The sequence below is a fragment of the Balaenoptera physalus genome (genome assembly GCF_965194825.1).
Source record: "Balaenoptera physalus genome assembly, chromosome: 13".
NCBI classification, from domain to species: Eukaryota; Metazoa; Chordata; class Mammalia; order Artiodactyla; family Balaenopteridae; genus Balaenoptera; species Balaenoptera physalus.
Window position 1 is genome coordinate 5,959,317 of NC_138892.1, and position 17,033 is coordinate 5,976,349.

Genomic DNA, 17,033 nt, shown 5'->3' on the forward strand with positions numbered 1-17,033 from the left:
ACCCTGGCCTGCCTAGTGATTTTGCCCAGCCAGTTACCGTCATCTTCTTGTCACCCACAGTCAGACACCAACATCCAAACAGTGGCTAATACGCATTGGGCACGTGCTGTGAGCCAGGCCCTGTTCCAGGCACTTTACCTAAATTAACTCAGCTAACCCTCCTAAGACCCCTTTTAAGGATGAGGAAACTGAGGAACAGAGAGGTGACAGCATCTGTTCCTGGTCACACAGCTAGAAGTGCCAGAGCTGGGATTAGAATTCAGAGCAGAACCAGGCCCCTGCTCTCAGCTTCCTACTGTCAGTGGGAGCCGTCTTGAGTTTCCACCCCACAGGATTGTCATTTGGATTAAGCGAGTTAATGCAGAAAGAGCTTTGCGTGGTACCGAACATAGCAAACACCAAATGTTTGCATTATTCTTTTTTTCATTCTATCCTAATTCAGTGAGTGCGTGGTTATTGTATAATATTTAGTAATGATGTGATTATATGGTGTGTAATTTATTTGGGTGGGAGAATTCATCTAATAGTTTCATAAATGAATTCAGCCATGAGTTTATTGAATCATTAAAGGGTTGAAGGGGTAGCTTAAATGTTTCCTCTGCTTCTCAGCATTTTATGGCAATTTCGTGCTACCAAAGGATTTGTGCGTTGGGTGTTTGCAGAGGTGTCGGATGGATCCTTTGTCAATGTCGAGCTGTATGGTGGAAGTCAGCTCGGAGAGCCGAAGGGGGAGGACCTAAGTCTGCACGGTCAGGGGCAGAGGTGGCATAATCAGCTCTCTGATGAGCTTACACCGTGTCTGGACACTGGGAGACCAGGCTTCCCGGGCATAGGGATCCCCATGTGCAGAGACCCAAGATGGGAAACGTGTACTTTGGGCATGGCTAGAGCATGGGTCAAGGTGGGGCAAGAGGCCGGGGGCAGAGGATCTGGGAGGGAGGCCAAGGGGCAGGGCTGTTAGGGTGGGTCTCCCCCGTTCTTGCCTCCATGGGCATCTCAAAGCATCAGCTTCTCCAAGGCAGGGGTTTGTCTCTGCCGTTCACTGCTCTATTCCCCTTGCCTGGGATGGAGCCTGGCACACGGTTGGCCCTCAGTCAGTGCTGATGAATTCGCACATTCCTCTCTTGGGTGGGCTCTGTACTTGTGCATGTGGTGGGGCTGGGATCACGGAAGGATGGGAGAGCACAGCTCTGAAGTCATCAGCTCACAGGGGAGTAGCCTGGGGACTGTGGCCGGGTCCTGACCCACTTACTTTGTCTAGAAATAGGGAGAACCATGGCTGCCTCGAAGGGCAATGGGAGGATTAGAGAAATTTCTGCAACGCCCCAGCCCAGCGCCTGGGTGAAAGAGACACAGTGAAGGATGGCCATCAGGACTGGGTCTCAGTTAGCCTTGGTTCAGTTGACTTGAAGCTTGACTTGAAGCTTGACTTGATTGTAGCCTTTTCAAAGGAAAAGTAACCTGGAATCTCCAGATTTGCCTTCATGCATTGCCTAGAAAGAATCCCTCCGTGGTCAGAGATCCCAGTGTGGGCAGCGGTCATGCCACCGGGAAACTTGGGTTGTGCCTGCAGTTCTGCTGTCACCCTTTTGAATCTGCAAACAGGATACTGGATTGCTGAGGCCAGCTCATCGATCACTAAGACCTCCAGACCTCCCGACAGACGAGCGTCTACCCTTGGCCTCGTGCGTGCTGGGCTCTGGGAGTTGCAAAAGTTGGTTCCTTGATCCGGCGGGAGGCGTCTGTAGCAGCATGTTTGCACACAGAGCTTTCACTTTATTCTCAACTGGATTTTTTTAATGTTTTATCTTTTTTTTTTGACAGGCAGTTTTGCTGCTGTTGTTATTTTTAGCATTCATTAATTCACTGTAAATACAAATGAAGATACAGTGCAATTAATTTCTTTGCTAATCAAAATATTTGATCAAATGAAGCAATTTTTCAATTCTTAGAAGTAATTATACTGTTCTTTAAAAGGAAGTAGAGGAATTCATTACTGAGTATTTCTAATTAGGAGATTTTGCTACCTGCTCTATTCTTATTCTGTATGAAGTTTGGGGATTTTTTTTTTCCTCCTGTAAGGAATCATGGGAAAAACTGTATAATTGAATCCCTAAGTATTCAGAACAAAACTTAGTAGAAGAGTCATGTAGTCTGATTAGCTAATTATAACCTTCGTAATAGTTAGATTGATCTACCAACATGTTTCTAATCTGACAGCTGGAATGGACCTGGCTAAACCTTGTTGGCCCAGCCAGGTGACTGCCACCTTGGACACCCACAGGAGGAGTGTCACAAAGTCCCTTTGCAAAGTGCCCATCGTCAAGGAACACTGACAGCCAAAAAGCCACCTTCTCTTCTCTGTACTCTGAGCTCAGTACCTTTGATTTCTCACTAACTAGAAATTCAGAACTGAATTGGTCAGCTATCGCTGTGTAACAAACAACCACGGAACCTCCAGGACTGTAAGCATTTGTTCGGCTTTTGCTTGTGGGCTGGCTGATCTGGGCTGGCTCGGCTCTGGTGGCCTGACTGGGATATCTCTGCTCCTTGGACCAGAGCGAAGTCACATGGGCTCCTCTCAAGGCAGCACGACAGACACAGGAAGGCTTGCAGATCATGCAAGCACTTTTTAATTCTTTGATCACATTGAACCTGCTAACGTTCCCTTGGCCAAAGCAGTCATATGGCTGAATCCAAAGCCACAGGATAGGGAAATATTCTCAGCTCTTCAGTGGGAGGAGCCCCGGAGTCCCATGGCAAAGGATGTGGAGACAGGGGAGTTGAGGAAATGGGCCTTGAATGCAGCATGCCACCAGCAAACAGACACACGGCGTGTCTCTGTCTCCAGCCCTACCAGATCATCTGACAGCTCAGCCCACCCCTCCACCTCTTCCCTACCACGTTCTCTCCTCCAGGTTACCTAGAGAAGTTGCTTAGGATACGATTTCATGGAAAATTGATTTTATAAGTCAGCCAAGAACGTGGCTGGATGTAACTTATTGACAGGACACTAGAAGGCTCTGTTATGGAATCATTCCCGTAACAGAGCTGTTGAAACAAGAGTACAATCAAACTGAATATGAGCTAACAGAATTCCAGGGTCAGTGAACCCCCTGGAGCGCCCCGCCCTCTCTGGCTTGTTCTTGCCCCAGGCTCATTCTCTCAGCTTTGGGTTGGGGTCACAAGTTTCTTACTTGGGGATCCCCCAACCCCTTTCAAATATGAGTTCCCTGCAGCAGAGATGGGGTTAATTCATCTTTATGGGGGACAGGTTAGTGCAGTGCCTTCCTGAGAGGACAGGATACTCCCTGTTTGTCCCCTGTCTCCGGGGATGATTCTTGCAGGCAGTTCCCTCTGATTGGTGCGGCTGTCACGACTTTACAGACCGAGGACCTTGGCCCAGAGAAGTGAGGTGACTGCTTGAGATCCGGCCAGAAGATGGCAGGGCTCTAGCCTAGCCGTCCTGGATCTGAGCCCCCGCTCCGCCTGCAGGGCCCGAAGCAGCTGGTCAGGAGCCTGGGTCCTGTGGAGGGCCCTCCTCGAGGTGCGTGACCACGTCTCAGACCTGGCTTCCCTCCCCAGTGGGCTGGCTTGACCTGCAGGCAACAGCGGGTGCCACATGCCTCTGCCCTCCGATTACCCACCATAGAGACGGCGTGGGCCAGGAACCGGGACTCAACCCAGGTCTGCCCGACCTCTTGACTCAGGCAAAGATGTCTATTAAAATAACCAGCAGATGCAGCAAGCATGGCCGCCCATGTTTGCCGGGCGTTGGGCGAAGCACTGCGTGTGTTATTTTATGGCGATCCCAGGCCTGCCCTTTGAGATGGTTGGGGTTTTATTCTCGGGAGGAAAGTGAGGCAGAGGGGAGTGCGTCTTGCCTGAGGTCACAAGAAAGAGCAGAACTGAGCTCCATTCAGCCCTGAGCAGCCCCAAAGCCCTCCGCTGACGGTGAGCTGTCCTCGGCCTCCGGGCCCAGCCCCCCACTTGACCAGCCTGGCCCCTGGCCGACTTCTGCTGGGTCCCAGGCGGGCAGAACTTGGGTTCCTGGTGCCGCTCCCTGGCTGTGCTCTTGAGGCCGGGTGGGTCTGCCCCTTCTTCACGTTCAGTGTCAGGCGCTGCATGGTGGCGGATCTGGCCTGAGCCGCCAGGAGGACGGGACACAGGCTGGGGGTCCCAGCTCTGTGCCTGCAGGGCTCCCCCAGTCCATCAGCCGACACTGTGTGTGCTGGGAGACAGCCCAGTCTGGGCGGAAGGCGGCCTCAGAGACGCTGGGCTGCGGGGCGAGAGGAGCGCTGAGCTGGGGCAGGAGGACTGGGCTCAGGGTGAGTTCCGCACAGACCTCCCCCCGGGCCCCTTCCCACGCGGGCTTCCTCCCTCTGACCCCCCACTGGTTGGGGCGGCCTCTGGGGTGAGTCCGAGCAATGGCAGGGTTCAGAACCCCTGGATTACACCGTAAAGCTTGCGTTTTACTAAATGAGATACGTGGCTACGTTTGAGCCTGAGAAAAACTCCATAAAACTGAGATGTTATTAGTCGGCTCTTTGATGATTGTGTGCTCCGTATGTTGGGGCATTATTTCTTTTATGTATTTCACCAACACTGTCGTGTCGTCACAGAGGGGACCAGGAATCTTCCTTTTGGGACAGGTGGCCCATACTTCTCTGCGACATCAAGAGGGACAATTGTTTAGTAAAACAAGGTTCCATGAATACCCTTGAATAAATGAGAGAAGATACCTTCAAAACATGTAAATCATTGTCTGATTGGGTCAGACCCATAGTGCATAAGAGTCTACTTTTTTTTTTTTTTTCATTTGAAAAGTCACCGGAGTGTGCAGTTGGCAGATGAGGGGCTACGGGGAGGAGCACTGAGGAGGCAGGCCCAGCGGCTCCTGCTCCAAACAGTCGTGGGGACGGAAGTGGGCGCCTGACACGTCATCCCTCCCAAGTTCTCTCCGTCTTGCAGCTGTGATTCCTATCCTGAGGGGACCTTTTATGTAAAGCGTAGTTCGTTTTGGAAAGTGACATTTGCATCTGAAGATAGTGGTGTCTTTTCTGATTAGGAGAAACATTTCTTCTAGTTATAGAAAAAGCACTATTTTTCCCCATTCAGATATAACGATCACGTGAGAAGTGCCAGGGACACAAAAGCGCCAGACCAAGAGCCATCTGTTCTCCCCTGGCGTCTCCAGTCACTCAGAGCAAGGCTGGCGGTGGTGGCTGAGTGGCTTTGCGGAGAGCAGGATGGGAACCGGAACGTGGGCGCCTAACAGCCTCGAGCCCAAACGCCCCTGATGGGAGAGCCAGGAGGCCCTACCCTCCAGAGGCCAGAGGCTTCTCCGGGTGGCACAGGGTGGGGAGCAGTGCAGCTGCACCCCCTGGGGCCTGGGGACCTTCTGGTCAAGGGCTGGTCCCTTGTGCACAGAGGCGATGGCAGTGGTGCTGCTGGGGGCGGGGTAATTAGTGATCTTTGTTTTCAATTTGTGCCCTGTTTGTAGTTTTCTACAGTGAACATGCAGTCATTAGCTTTGCAAGCAGCAAAAGAATATCTCTAACTGGCAGCGAAACCACCTTTCTGACAGACATAGTCCCCCGCCTCTCCGTGTTCACAGCCTGGCTTCTGGCTGTGGCTTTGGGGATGCTGAGAAAAGCGCTGGGGGTGCAGGAAGCCAGCGCTGCTCTCCTGACCTTCCCGCCAGCTTGTCGAGTAAGGATAATAGCGCCTCGGGTGCCAGTTTTCAAGGATTTGCACCTGTACCTCCTTCACCTCCTGGCTCAGTGGTTTCCTCCTCTGGAGGCTGTTTCCATCAGTTGCGTCAAGAGCACACGACCCATTATAATCTCTGCTCACCTGTGAGACTGGCGCTCATGTCTCTTCCCCCCCAGACCCTACCCGGGCAAGACTATTTAAGGATTATTTGTCACCTCTGTCTCCCCAGCGTCTAGCGAAGAGCCTGGCACACAGCAGACATTCCAGGGGTGTCTGCAGAGGGCCCAGTACAGTCATCTCGGGCGTGCGTTGAGTGTTCGTCCTCTGTAAGTGCATCGCGGGTGCGTGTGTCACACGCCCGGCACGGGTGTTCACCCTCCCCCCAGGGCTCTGGGATTCAGTGTGACCCAGGTGTCACTCTGATCCCTGCGCAGGTGGAGAGGGGGCAGATTCACATCCAGGGCAGTCGCACCGAGCGGGGCTCCAAGACCAGCCGCTCCTCCACGTCGCTCGCAGCCAGGCTATGCCGGCCCCCCAGCCTCAGGACCCCGGCCCGTGGGGCCGGCAAGACTCCAGGCTTGGGAACCCCAGTCGTCTGCCTGGCCCTGCCCTCGCTTATTCCTCATCCAGAGAACAAGCGTTAGTACTAGGGTGTGTATGCATACACGTGTGTGCATGTGTGTGTGCTCGTGTGATCATTTGGACCCTTCTGTGGCCCCTCTCCACTTAGTGCACTGCAAACATGTTACCATATTGTTAAACTATTTCCTGAAACATTCGAAATAGCTGCACTGTCATCCATCTTCTAGAAATATCGTGTTTTATTTAACCATTCTCCTAATTTAGACATCTGAAGTGTTGCTAATTTTTTAAAAATTTTGTGAATTCCATAAATAGTACTGTAATGATCATAACTCCATGTTTATTTCCTCAAGGAAAGTCTTCAAAGGGTAGGTACCAAGTCAAAGGATAGGCACTTTTATGGCTCCAGATACCTTATTCCACCTTCTCCAGCACTGATATCGTCAATCAAGAAATTTGCATTTCTTAGAAGAAAAAAGTGGAATCTTGTTTTCTTTTCCGTTTTTTTGCAGCATGACCAGGTCAGAGTTCTTTAACAGAAGACCCAGGGTGGCTTCCCAGAGCACTCATTCATTTGGTTGGCTGTGCGGAGACACTGTTCATCCACTCTTTCTTTGAACAAATAGCAGGTCCCGCCGTGTGCCGGGTTCTTCTAAGCACTCGAGGATTCAGCAGTGCACAGAAGACTAGACTTGCCTTGAAGTTTATTTTCTGTTGGGATGAGAAAGACAATTAGGGTAAATATGAGGTGGATCAGAGAGCCATACGTGGGATGGAAATGAGCAGGGAAAGCGAGAGAGAATCTGGAGTTCGGCTCAGGAATGTGATAAAAACCCTGAGAGAAGGGCGAGAACAGCAAGTGCAAAGGCCCTGAGGCAGGAACGAGCTTGCTGTGAATGAAGCACAGCAGGAGGCTGTCACAGAGTGAGGTCAGAGCGAGTTGTGGGCGAGAGCCATTGTGACACCCTGCCTGTTACTCTGAGCAACGTGGGAAGCCATTTGAGAGTTGTGCCTGACCTGATTTGCACTTTAAAGAGATCGTCCTCAGGGGAAAATGACTGTGGCTTTTTGATTATGGCTCTGCCCTCCCTTACCCCTCCATCCAGAGAACAAGTGCTGACACGTGTGCGCATGTCATACACGTGTGTGTGTACTTTAAAAGACTGAGGGTGGAAACAGAGAGGCTGATGCAATAATCCGTGCAAGATGATGGCAGCCTGGACCAGGGGGTGAAGGTAGAGCGGGCAACTTCCAGGTATGCACTGGGAGCGGAGCCCCTGGGATTTGCGGGTGGTTTGGGTACGAGTGATAGAAAGATCCGTCACAGAGGACTCTATTCTGAGCTACTGGGACAATTTCCATTTGCTGAGATGGGGACCTCAGAAGGACTGTGTTTTGAAGCTGATGACGAAAGAAAGAAGAAAGAATTTTCCTTTATGAAACTCGGATGTTCTGTTTTGCTTGGGAGGGCCTCTCTCCCCTGAGGTTATCTTGGAGTCAGCCAGCCATACAGCTCCTTGCTACTTTTATAACATTGTAACAGTAGGCTTGGTGATGTAAGGGCTCAGTCACAGAAGAGACTGACTTCTCCTTAACAGTCTGAGTAGGTGTCCACTGATTTATTTGTATATTCTGGACCTAGCTCTTCTGATTCTATCATTCCGATTATATCAAGTTTATGGTGTTTTGATATCTGGTGGCTCAAAAACCTCATTGCTAGCCTTTTCCAGAAATTTCATGGCAAATCTCACGTATTTCTTTTTCTTTACCAACTTTAATATCTAAGTCTAATGAGTCCCCCAAATATCCACTGAGATATGTTTTTTTTAATTTTTAAATTTTATTTATTGTTTTATACAGCAGGTTCTCATTAGTTATCCATTTTATGCATATTAGTGTATATATGTCAATCCCAAGCCATTGAGATTTTTACTAGAGTTTTATTTATTTATAATTTGAGAAAGGTTTTACCTTTGGAAGTAGAGAGTCTTCACATCCAGGAACATAGTATGTGTCTCTTTTCATTCCAGTCTTGCTTTAGTAACCTTCAATAGAATGTATATGGCTTTCTCTGTATAGGTCTTATGCCTTTCAGATGTAATCTATCCCAAGGTATTCAATAGCTTTGTCATTAATGTGAATGTGGATTTTTTTTCACAATACAATTTCTAACTAGTTATATTTACTGTTTAAAAAAAAAGTATTGCTTTTTTTTTTTGTATTTTTTACTTGAATCCAGCCACTTTCCTAATTGTCTTGAGATTTTCTAGTTGTAAAATCATATCCCGAATAATGATAAATCTTGTTTTTCAACATTTATACTGTTTATTTCACCTTGTCTTATTTCAAAAGCTGGAACCTCTAAAAATGTGACTAGCAGAACTGACAGTGAGCCTGTCTATCTTGTTTCTGACTTTAATGGAAATGCTTCAGTGTTTCACCCAGGTAACATATTTGCAGATAGTGTCTGTTAATACTATCGTGTTTAGGATGTTCATTTTATTTCCATGTAGTTTATATGTTCTGTTCTATACCATTTAGTCAGGAATGGCTGCCGAATTTTGTTAAATGCCATTTTGCCATCTGTTGCTATGTGACCTTTGCTAATATAAGGAATTGAAGTTTTGCTAATTCTTGAAGGATTCTTATTCTTGGAATAAACCCTAATCGATCTTGGTATGCCCTTTTAAAATATGGCACTAAATATTCCTAATGTTTTCTTTTTTTGATGTATTTGCATTTATATCCATAAACTGGATTGGCTTATATTTTTCTTTCCAAGTGTTTTCTTTATCACATTTTTGTATTAGGGTAATATAAAATGAACTGGAATACTATATATTGCTTTTTGTGTTCTGGAATAATTTGACTAATGTAAAAATTATCTAGGCTTGACACCTTTTTACTGATAGATGGTAGATCTTTTAACAGCTTTTTAAATTTCTTTTGTGGTTACCTGTCTATTCAGGCTTTCCTATTACTTAAGTTAAATTTAGTAATCTATATTTTGCTAGAAAATGATTCAATTTCCTCCAGAGTTTAAAGCATATTAACTTAAGGTTGCCCATCCTACTTTGTTAGAATTCTTCCATATCTGTTGTTAAAATAGTAGTATTTCCAATTCGTTTTGTGTGCTAACGCTTTCAAAGAGCACTCACACACACCGTCTCGTGGGAGCCTTGGTTCCTCCTGGAAAGATGAGGAAACTGAGGGAAACATGGTTAAGTGGCTTGTGGGGTCACACAGCCAGTTAGAGGCAGAGTCTAGCCTCAGACCGGGGACCCAGCTTCCCCTGCGGGACACGAGCACCTGTGCTCATTCCAGTTTGTTCACCTGGGGTGCGTCCTCCTCAGGCCCCAAAGGTGTGACAAGTGTAAGGATGGGCTTGAGCATGAGTCTCCATCCAGAAAAGGTCCCTGTACTCTCTGAGCACCAACACCCCTCGTAATGTTTAGGGAAAGGCCCTCCTACCTAGATACAGGGGGTGCATTTTCAACTGTTTGAACAAGTGTAAGATGCGTCTGTAATATCACTCTTTTTCTAGAATGAAAAAAGAAAGGCGTTCATTCGCTTTACAGATCGCTCCAAATGGACATATTTAAAAGCCTCTGTTAACCTTTGGGTGGTCAAGGATGTGGTGGGCTGTGGTTTGAGTGTGTGTACATTCACATTTTGGGGGATATTCCCAGCAGCATCCTGTGTTTGATACAATTTCATAAAGTAACATTATACCCTGTCCTGAAGGATAGTAGCATATAATACCTATATTGCTATGGAATTGCTGAACATGAATCGTGACCAAGTTTTAATACAGGCTGGGGGGATTAGATTGATCATCTGGTAAAGTGCTGGTGCTTTGAAAGAACTGTTATCCTAGCTAACAGTCATGAAGGGTTTTGATGTGGAGAAACCCAGTGTATCTGAGAATCCACCCTGGTACGGGGGCAGCGTTCACGCCTCCGTTACCCCTGGGTTCTCACGGAGCCCGCTCTCCCCTCCCACCCTGGGGCTCCATCCCGTCCTCATACTCCAGGAGCCGACCTGCTGATGCAGTGACCACAGGTGTAGCTTCGGGGCCTTTTCCTAATTGCAGCAAGTAGATGCCCATCAGGGCTGCAGCCCTGGCCCTGTTCACTGCCCTCGCAGGAGGCTGGGGACTCAGCCGCCCCCCACCCCGGCTTCGCCCTTCCAGCTCCAGTCTCCTTAGTGCCCAGGATAGACAGAGGCCCTTGTCATCTCCAGCGCTGCTGATGGTCACTAGGTAACTTCCCTTGCCTGCTCTTCCTGTGGTCTGTCCACCACACAGATCATTAGCCAGTGCTCACTGAGATGCTGCACGTGGGCTGACGGCCCCTGCAGCTCCCCTGGCCAGGAGCCCTTTGCCAGCACATCAGCCTAAACATCCAGTGAAAAGATCTTTCCTCTGCTCCTCTTTCCTCGTGGCTCACTCCTCCCTCCAGAAAGCTGTCCTGGGGTGCAGACAGGGCCTGTCCCTCCTCAGAGTTTCTCAGCACCCTGGACAGCGTCCCCAGGTCCCAACACCCGGCTGTCCTTGCCCTACGAGGGGTGCTGAAAGGGATACAGGCCAGCGGGCGGCTCCATTGTCCCCACAGCCTCCAACTGCAGGAACCTGCGCTCCCCAGGATCAAATCCCTGCAGGACTCAAAGTTTCAGACCTAAGGGACACTTAGCCGACAGCGGTGCTGCAGCATGGTGTGGCAGCAGTCATCCAAAACTGCCTTTCACGTTGTAACTGCTGGGAGTGCAAATGAATCAAACTGAGGTTCAGAAAATTAAAGCAGTCTGGATCCACATCCTGTTGATTCCCTTACCGCTCAGAGCAGACGCTCACCGTGTGCTTGTTACACAAACCGGAGGACAGGCTGAACGTGTGAAGGCAGGCGGGGAAGAGGTGTGCCCTCCCCAGGCCTGGCCCCGGCCCCTTGCCCTGCCCCACGGGGCCGACCCGCTCTGCTCCTCGTCCGTGGCAGGTCAGCCCAGGCTTCCACTGTAGCCAAATCTGCCCCTGCAGTAGGGCCTCTGGGTCACACTGTCTCCTGGCTTGTCATCTTCCTCACTAAGCTGGACCTCCCAGGGCCTGCCCTGGCTAAGGCACCCAGAGCCAAGGTGACTCATTATGTATTAAATGGATCAATTTTCCATTCTGTTTTGCCCAGGCTGCTGCTGAGTGGGCTGAGAAGATGCCCAAAGGCCCGCCTCCCATCTCTCCCAGGGAAATGGCAAACCAAGAGGTCCTGGCCCGGCTCCACAACGCCGTGACCTGCCACTACCACACCATCGCCCAGGAGTTTGAGAACTTCGACACCATGAAGACCAATACCGCCTCCAGGGACGAGTTCCGGTCCATTTGTACTCGCCACGTGCAAGTTCTGACGGATGAGCAAGTAAGATACGCATTTCCTTTAGCCTCCTAAGCGATGCATGCGCGTCAGGCCGGCCCTTCCCAGAGCGTGAAAAGTTTAAGGCTGTTCTCTCTTTTTTTAAATACTTGAAGGTTTTTTTGGGGCGGGGGGTGGGTTGTTGTTATTTAGTTTTAAATCTTACTGGAGACTCACGGGAGCTTTCTGTTTATGTAACAGGTATGAATCGCACCATTTCAATCAGGGTGCAAATTATATCACTTTTATTTTTAAAACCAAATTAAACTCGGCTCCAGCTACCACTGTCCTTCTCCCTCCTTCCCGGGATCATTCCTGGGCTTAAGTGATCCAAAGAGGGGGCCAGTTTCTCCCCACATCTGGGCTGGGAGTGCGGGGGTAACGGTGGATGTAGAGCCTGTAGGTTGCTCTGACTCTCCCACCACCTCTGCCTGCTTCTGCTGCCGGCGTTTTTGGATGCTCTGGTGCTACCGCCCCAAGCATGCTGGTGACACGCCCACCCCCAGTGGGCCTCTCCGCTGCCCACAGGCTGGACACAGGCCACCCTCTCTGAGGTCCTCTTGCCCATCACAGAACCCTCACAAGAGTTTCTCTGCGGTCTCTTCCCCAAGGACTGAGCTGGGCTCTTTTTAGCTCAAAGCTCTAGCAACTTGCTGCCCCGGCCTCTTTGGCCCTTCATGGCTTTCCTAGGCCAAGAGCACCTCCCAGCAGGACGGCGTCCCAGGGGCCTGCCTTGCTCACTGGCCTCAGCCGATAATCTCACTGAAAGTCCGCGCGGGGGAGCGGAGCCCTGGCTACTGGGTCCTCACTGTGTCCCCAGCACTGAGACAGAGCCTGGCATAGAGCAGGTGCTCAGCATGTCCCAGTGAGCGGACAGTGTCCACGTCCCCACCCGCATCCCAGCAGTCCAGGGACTGAACAGCCGATGACAGAGCACCACCGATCCGGTCCCGGAAGCAGATTTCCCTTCTTCCCGGAAAGTGCACTGCTACCAGCCCTCTTCAGTTCTCAGGTGAACTGATGCCCCGTCCATTCCCAGAGAGTAATTCAGATGGAAAAGGAACTCCAAAATACTCACAAAAGCAACCCCGCCTCCCCTCTTCCTCCGGGCTCTGCTCAGGCCCAGCCCAGGGAGCTTTCTACAGCTCCCCGTGTGCAAATGTCATTCTTTCCCCTCCAGAGTTGGGTCACTCCAAACTCAAGTCTCACACTGTCAGAGTTTTAGGGTGAGGACCGAAAGTATTCACGGGAAGGGGTGATCATCACATCCGCCCTCCATCCCTACTTAGGCCTCTGAACTCGCTACCCTAAAGAATGAATTCGTTAAAGATATTAGTAATATGAACATCAGATTTCACTTTCCTAAAATATCACCTTTTTTAGGCATTATGATCATTTCTGCTAAGCAAAATAATGCCCTATTTCCAAACAATTCTGTCCCACAAAGCATCCAAGCCAAGTGACCTCTCTGTTTGCAAATATCAATACTTCTCTCCATTTCTACAAATGGATAGAAGCCTTTAAAATTAATACAGTTGCCTTTATTATTCTATGGGGCCCACTAATAAAGGTTGGTAATAAAGATTTTTAGTAATAAAGATTAGTAATAAAGATTTTTTAGTAATAAAGATTTTTCATTCCATCTAAATGAGCAAAATTTTACTCTAATTATAGGTATAAATGAATGACATGCCGGCATATCTGGCATTCATAACAGAGAATTTGATTCTAATTGTCCACTAAGAAAGCTTCACCATTCCCGTCACAGACAGCAGCCCCCTACCCCCCACCCCCTGCAAAAAAATCAAGCACTTACTTTTAAATGCTGCTTTCTAAAAATACACGGACACATCTCAAAGACAGTCTGCACCATTGAGAGCATCGAAGTCTGGCATGAGTACCGTGGTTTAAGTTGGGCGATGATTAGCAGAAATTGTGCTATATTTGGGAAGGATGCTTCTAGATACAGGCTAGTAAACAGAAAGCAAAAGTCCCAGAGATCCATATGTTTTCTTCTTGCATGAGTTGCTTAGCCAACGACCTTCTTGGTTGGATGGCCCCATGTCTGACACAGTAAGACACAGAAGCAATTTGCACTCTTGACATGTCTAGACCCCTCGTGCCGTTATGGGGAAGAGTTCACCGGAGATCCTGGGACAGTTCCGCCCGTGTTAAACAGCTTTCAGGTACAGATTCCATCACTTCGTTTATCTACATTATAGAGACTTATCTCTAAAAAATCCAATCATCGTGAATCTGAGGGGCCAGCTTTCTTGACTTACAGAGCTCCATAAGTAGGGAAGTGCCACATCTTTGGAAACCTTTTGGCACAATTAACCTTTCAGAAAAGGAGAGCGACTTTCAGAGCAGTTGGAGTCAGACACTGACAGGTCTTCATGGCTCTGCATAAAGCGTGTTATAAAAGGCCGTGGAACTGGGTCCACTTGGATCTGGCTTAAGAAGATAAAGACCCCGTGGGGAGAGCCTGTCCTGGTGAGGCGATTTAGATCAGTCCATAGCGACCGCATGAGGACTTTGAATATGCAGCTATATTAGGGGAAGGAACCAGCAAACATTTCTGAGCATTCCAGATGTGATATTTCTAAAACAGACACCTTTAGGAAGTGAGAAAAATGCAGACAGACTTGGGTTTTGACCCTGCTCTGCACTCGTCCAGCTGTGTGACCTTGGAGAATTATTCAACCTCTCTGAGCTTCAATGTCCTTCCCTATGAAATGGGACAGTGCTCCCCAGGCTGATCCAGGTGCCCTCCCCTCTGCCCAGGCTTCAGTTATGCCTTCCCCATCTTTGCCCTCGGCAGTCTCTGCCTGCCCCTGCCCCCGTCCCTTCCCCCACCCCCTTGTATCTGGCCACACCGACTCCCTCTTCCAGACTCACTTCGAGCCAAGTGAAGCCTTTTCTGACCACACCTTTACCTGCTGGAGCTGGCCACGCCCTGCTTTGCCCTCCCCAGCCCCCGACCTTGAGCTCTCCATCATCTGGCTGAGCCCTTGGGACACCCTTGCATGTTCTTGGGCACAGAGCTGCCTGTCTTGGCTGCGCAGTGAGTGCCCGAAGGCAGCGTGCACCCACTCCTTCACTTATTGGGGGCCCTCTGAGCTCAGAGTGGTGATGTTAGGTCTGCGGGAACCAAGGAGGGCCTGCTCCCTGCCTCCTTTGAGTCTGCATCCTGGGAGGGTAGAGAGAGGTTAAACGCCTGTGGTACATTATTCCTGTAATTCCACACCGCTCTCTGCTGCAAAGGGACATGCAGCCGCTGGGAGAGCAGAGCTGGGGGCTGACCTGGACCGAGGGGTCGGGAGGTTTCCCTGAGGACACGATGCTGGAATGTGGGCGTGGCCTCCGAGGGGAGCCCGGAGGGAGCAATGCAGGCAGAGGGGGCATCCTCGAAGCAGGAGCGGTGGGCACGCTGCTTAGACGGGGATGCTGCCAGCCGGCCAGTGGGCACCGGAGACACACCCTGCCCGTGGGGTCTGTGCTCCTTGAGCGGCGGGCAGACACTGAACAAAATATGTGTACGTTGGATGGTGACAGATGCTCTAGAGGCCAAAAAAAAAAAAAAAGCAGGGAAGAGGGCAGTGCTAGGGAATTGGGAGGGTGCGTTGTGAGTAGGGCGGTCAGGGGAGGCCCCTGAGAAGGCAGCATCTGATTAAAGAGCTGGGTCAGGTGGCTGGCTGGGAACAGCGGAGGTTGGATTACGGATGCGTTTCAGAGTGGGAAGCAGCAGAATTTGCTAATGGATGTGAGTGGAAGAGTGAGAAGGGGAGTAGAGGACGGGGAGGCCAAAGGAGCCGTGGATGGGGTGCTGTGGGGGGCAGGGGGGAGGGGAGGGCGGGCGTGGGGCGCCTCACTGGTCCATGGTCCACAGTCACATCTTCTGTCCTGCTCTCCTTCCTGTTCACTTTCTTTTTTGCTCAAGTACATCTTTACTTGCTCTTTCAGGGGAGAGGAAGCCCGAGAGCTTCCCTATTTCACCCTCGTCCTCAAAAGATAGTTTGGCTGGGGATAGAATTCTAGGTCCAAGTTTTCTCTCCCTGACCCTTTCAAGCGGTTTCTCAGTTGCCTTCCAGCATCTCTCGGTGTTGATGAGACATCTGCTAATTATCACGTGCTTTCTCCAGGGCCCAGATCCCAGTGGGAAGAAAGGCAGGGGCTGAGATGCTCATGCCAGTTCCCTTTTACCAGAACCCTGCTCTGAGACGAAGGGTGGGGTGTGAGTGCGTGAGGAGAGAGGAGCCAGCCGGGCTGCTCTGGTAAGTCCCGAATGCTCCACACGCAGCTCGCCCAGGTGGGTCCCCTCCGCGTGGTCCCCACTGCCAGGTGGTCCTACAGTTGTCTTGGCCTGGTCCTAGGGACTGGACTCCTCCTGCCTTGGCCTCCAGGCTTTTGTCCTCAGTGACTGTGGAAATTCTGTGCCCACTAGCAGCACAGGCCAGTTCCAGTTTCTACGTCAGGTGTGGGTGATGGCTTGGTTCTAACTGCCCATCTCACATGGGGGCCTCTTGTCCCTGTTCCCGAGAGAGTATCGCCCACCACCTGCATCATACCATGCCTCGAATGCCATGGGTTTCTTCTCCATTTCTGTTTAATCCAATTTCCCTGTTGTGTTTGAATAAGGACAATGCATTTTATTTATTTATTTATTTTAACATCTTTATTGGAGTATATTTGCTTTACAATCGTGTGTTAGTTTCTGCTTTATAACAAAGTGAATCAGCTATACATATACATATATCCCCATACCTCCTCCCTCTTGCATCTCCCTCCCACCCTCCCTATCCCACCCCTCTAGGTGGTCACAAAGCACCGAGCTGATCTCCCTGTGCTATGCGGCTGCTTCCCACTAGTTATCTATTTTACATTTGGTAGTGTATATATGTCCATGGCACTCTCTCACTTCATCCCAGCTAACCCTTCCCCCTCCCCGTGTCCTCAAGTCCATTCTCTATGTCTGCGTCTTTATTCCTGTCCTGCCCCTAGGTTCTTCAGAACCTTTTTTTTTTAGTTTCCATATCTATGTGTTAGCATACGGTATTTGTTTTTCTCTTTCTGACTTACTTCACTCTGTCTGACAGACTCTGGGTCCATCCACCTCACTGCAAATAACTCAGTTTCGTGTCTTTTTACGGCTGAGTAATATTCCATTGTATATATGTGCCACACCTTCTTTATCCATTCATCTGTCAGTGGATACTTAGGTTGCTTCCATGTCCTGGCTATTGTAAATAGTGCTGCAATGAACATTGTGGTACATGACTCTTTTTGAATTATGGTTTTCTCAGGGTATATGCCCAGTAGTGGGATTGCTGGCTCGTA

General features: G+C 49.8%; 1 protein-coding gene across 1 annotated transcript in view; it reads left to right on the forward strand.

Moving 5' to 3' along the window:
- The window catches only part of EFCAB6 (EF-hand calcium binding domain 6), a 252,788-nt gene that overhangs the window by 221,597 nt on the left and 14,158 nt on the right, over positions 1-17,033 (forward strand). Inside the window, exon 27 of the mRNA XM_082420556.1 lies at positions 11,475-11,702. Within this exon, the coding sequence (XP_082276682.1) occupies positions 11,475-11,702 (228 nt within the window). The remainder of the gene's footprint in view (positions 1-11,474; positions 11,703-17,033) is intronic.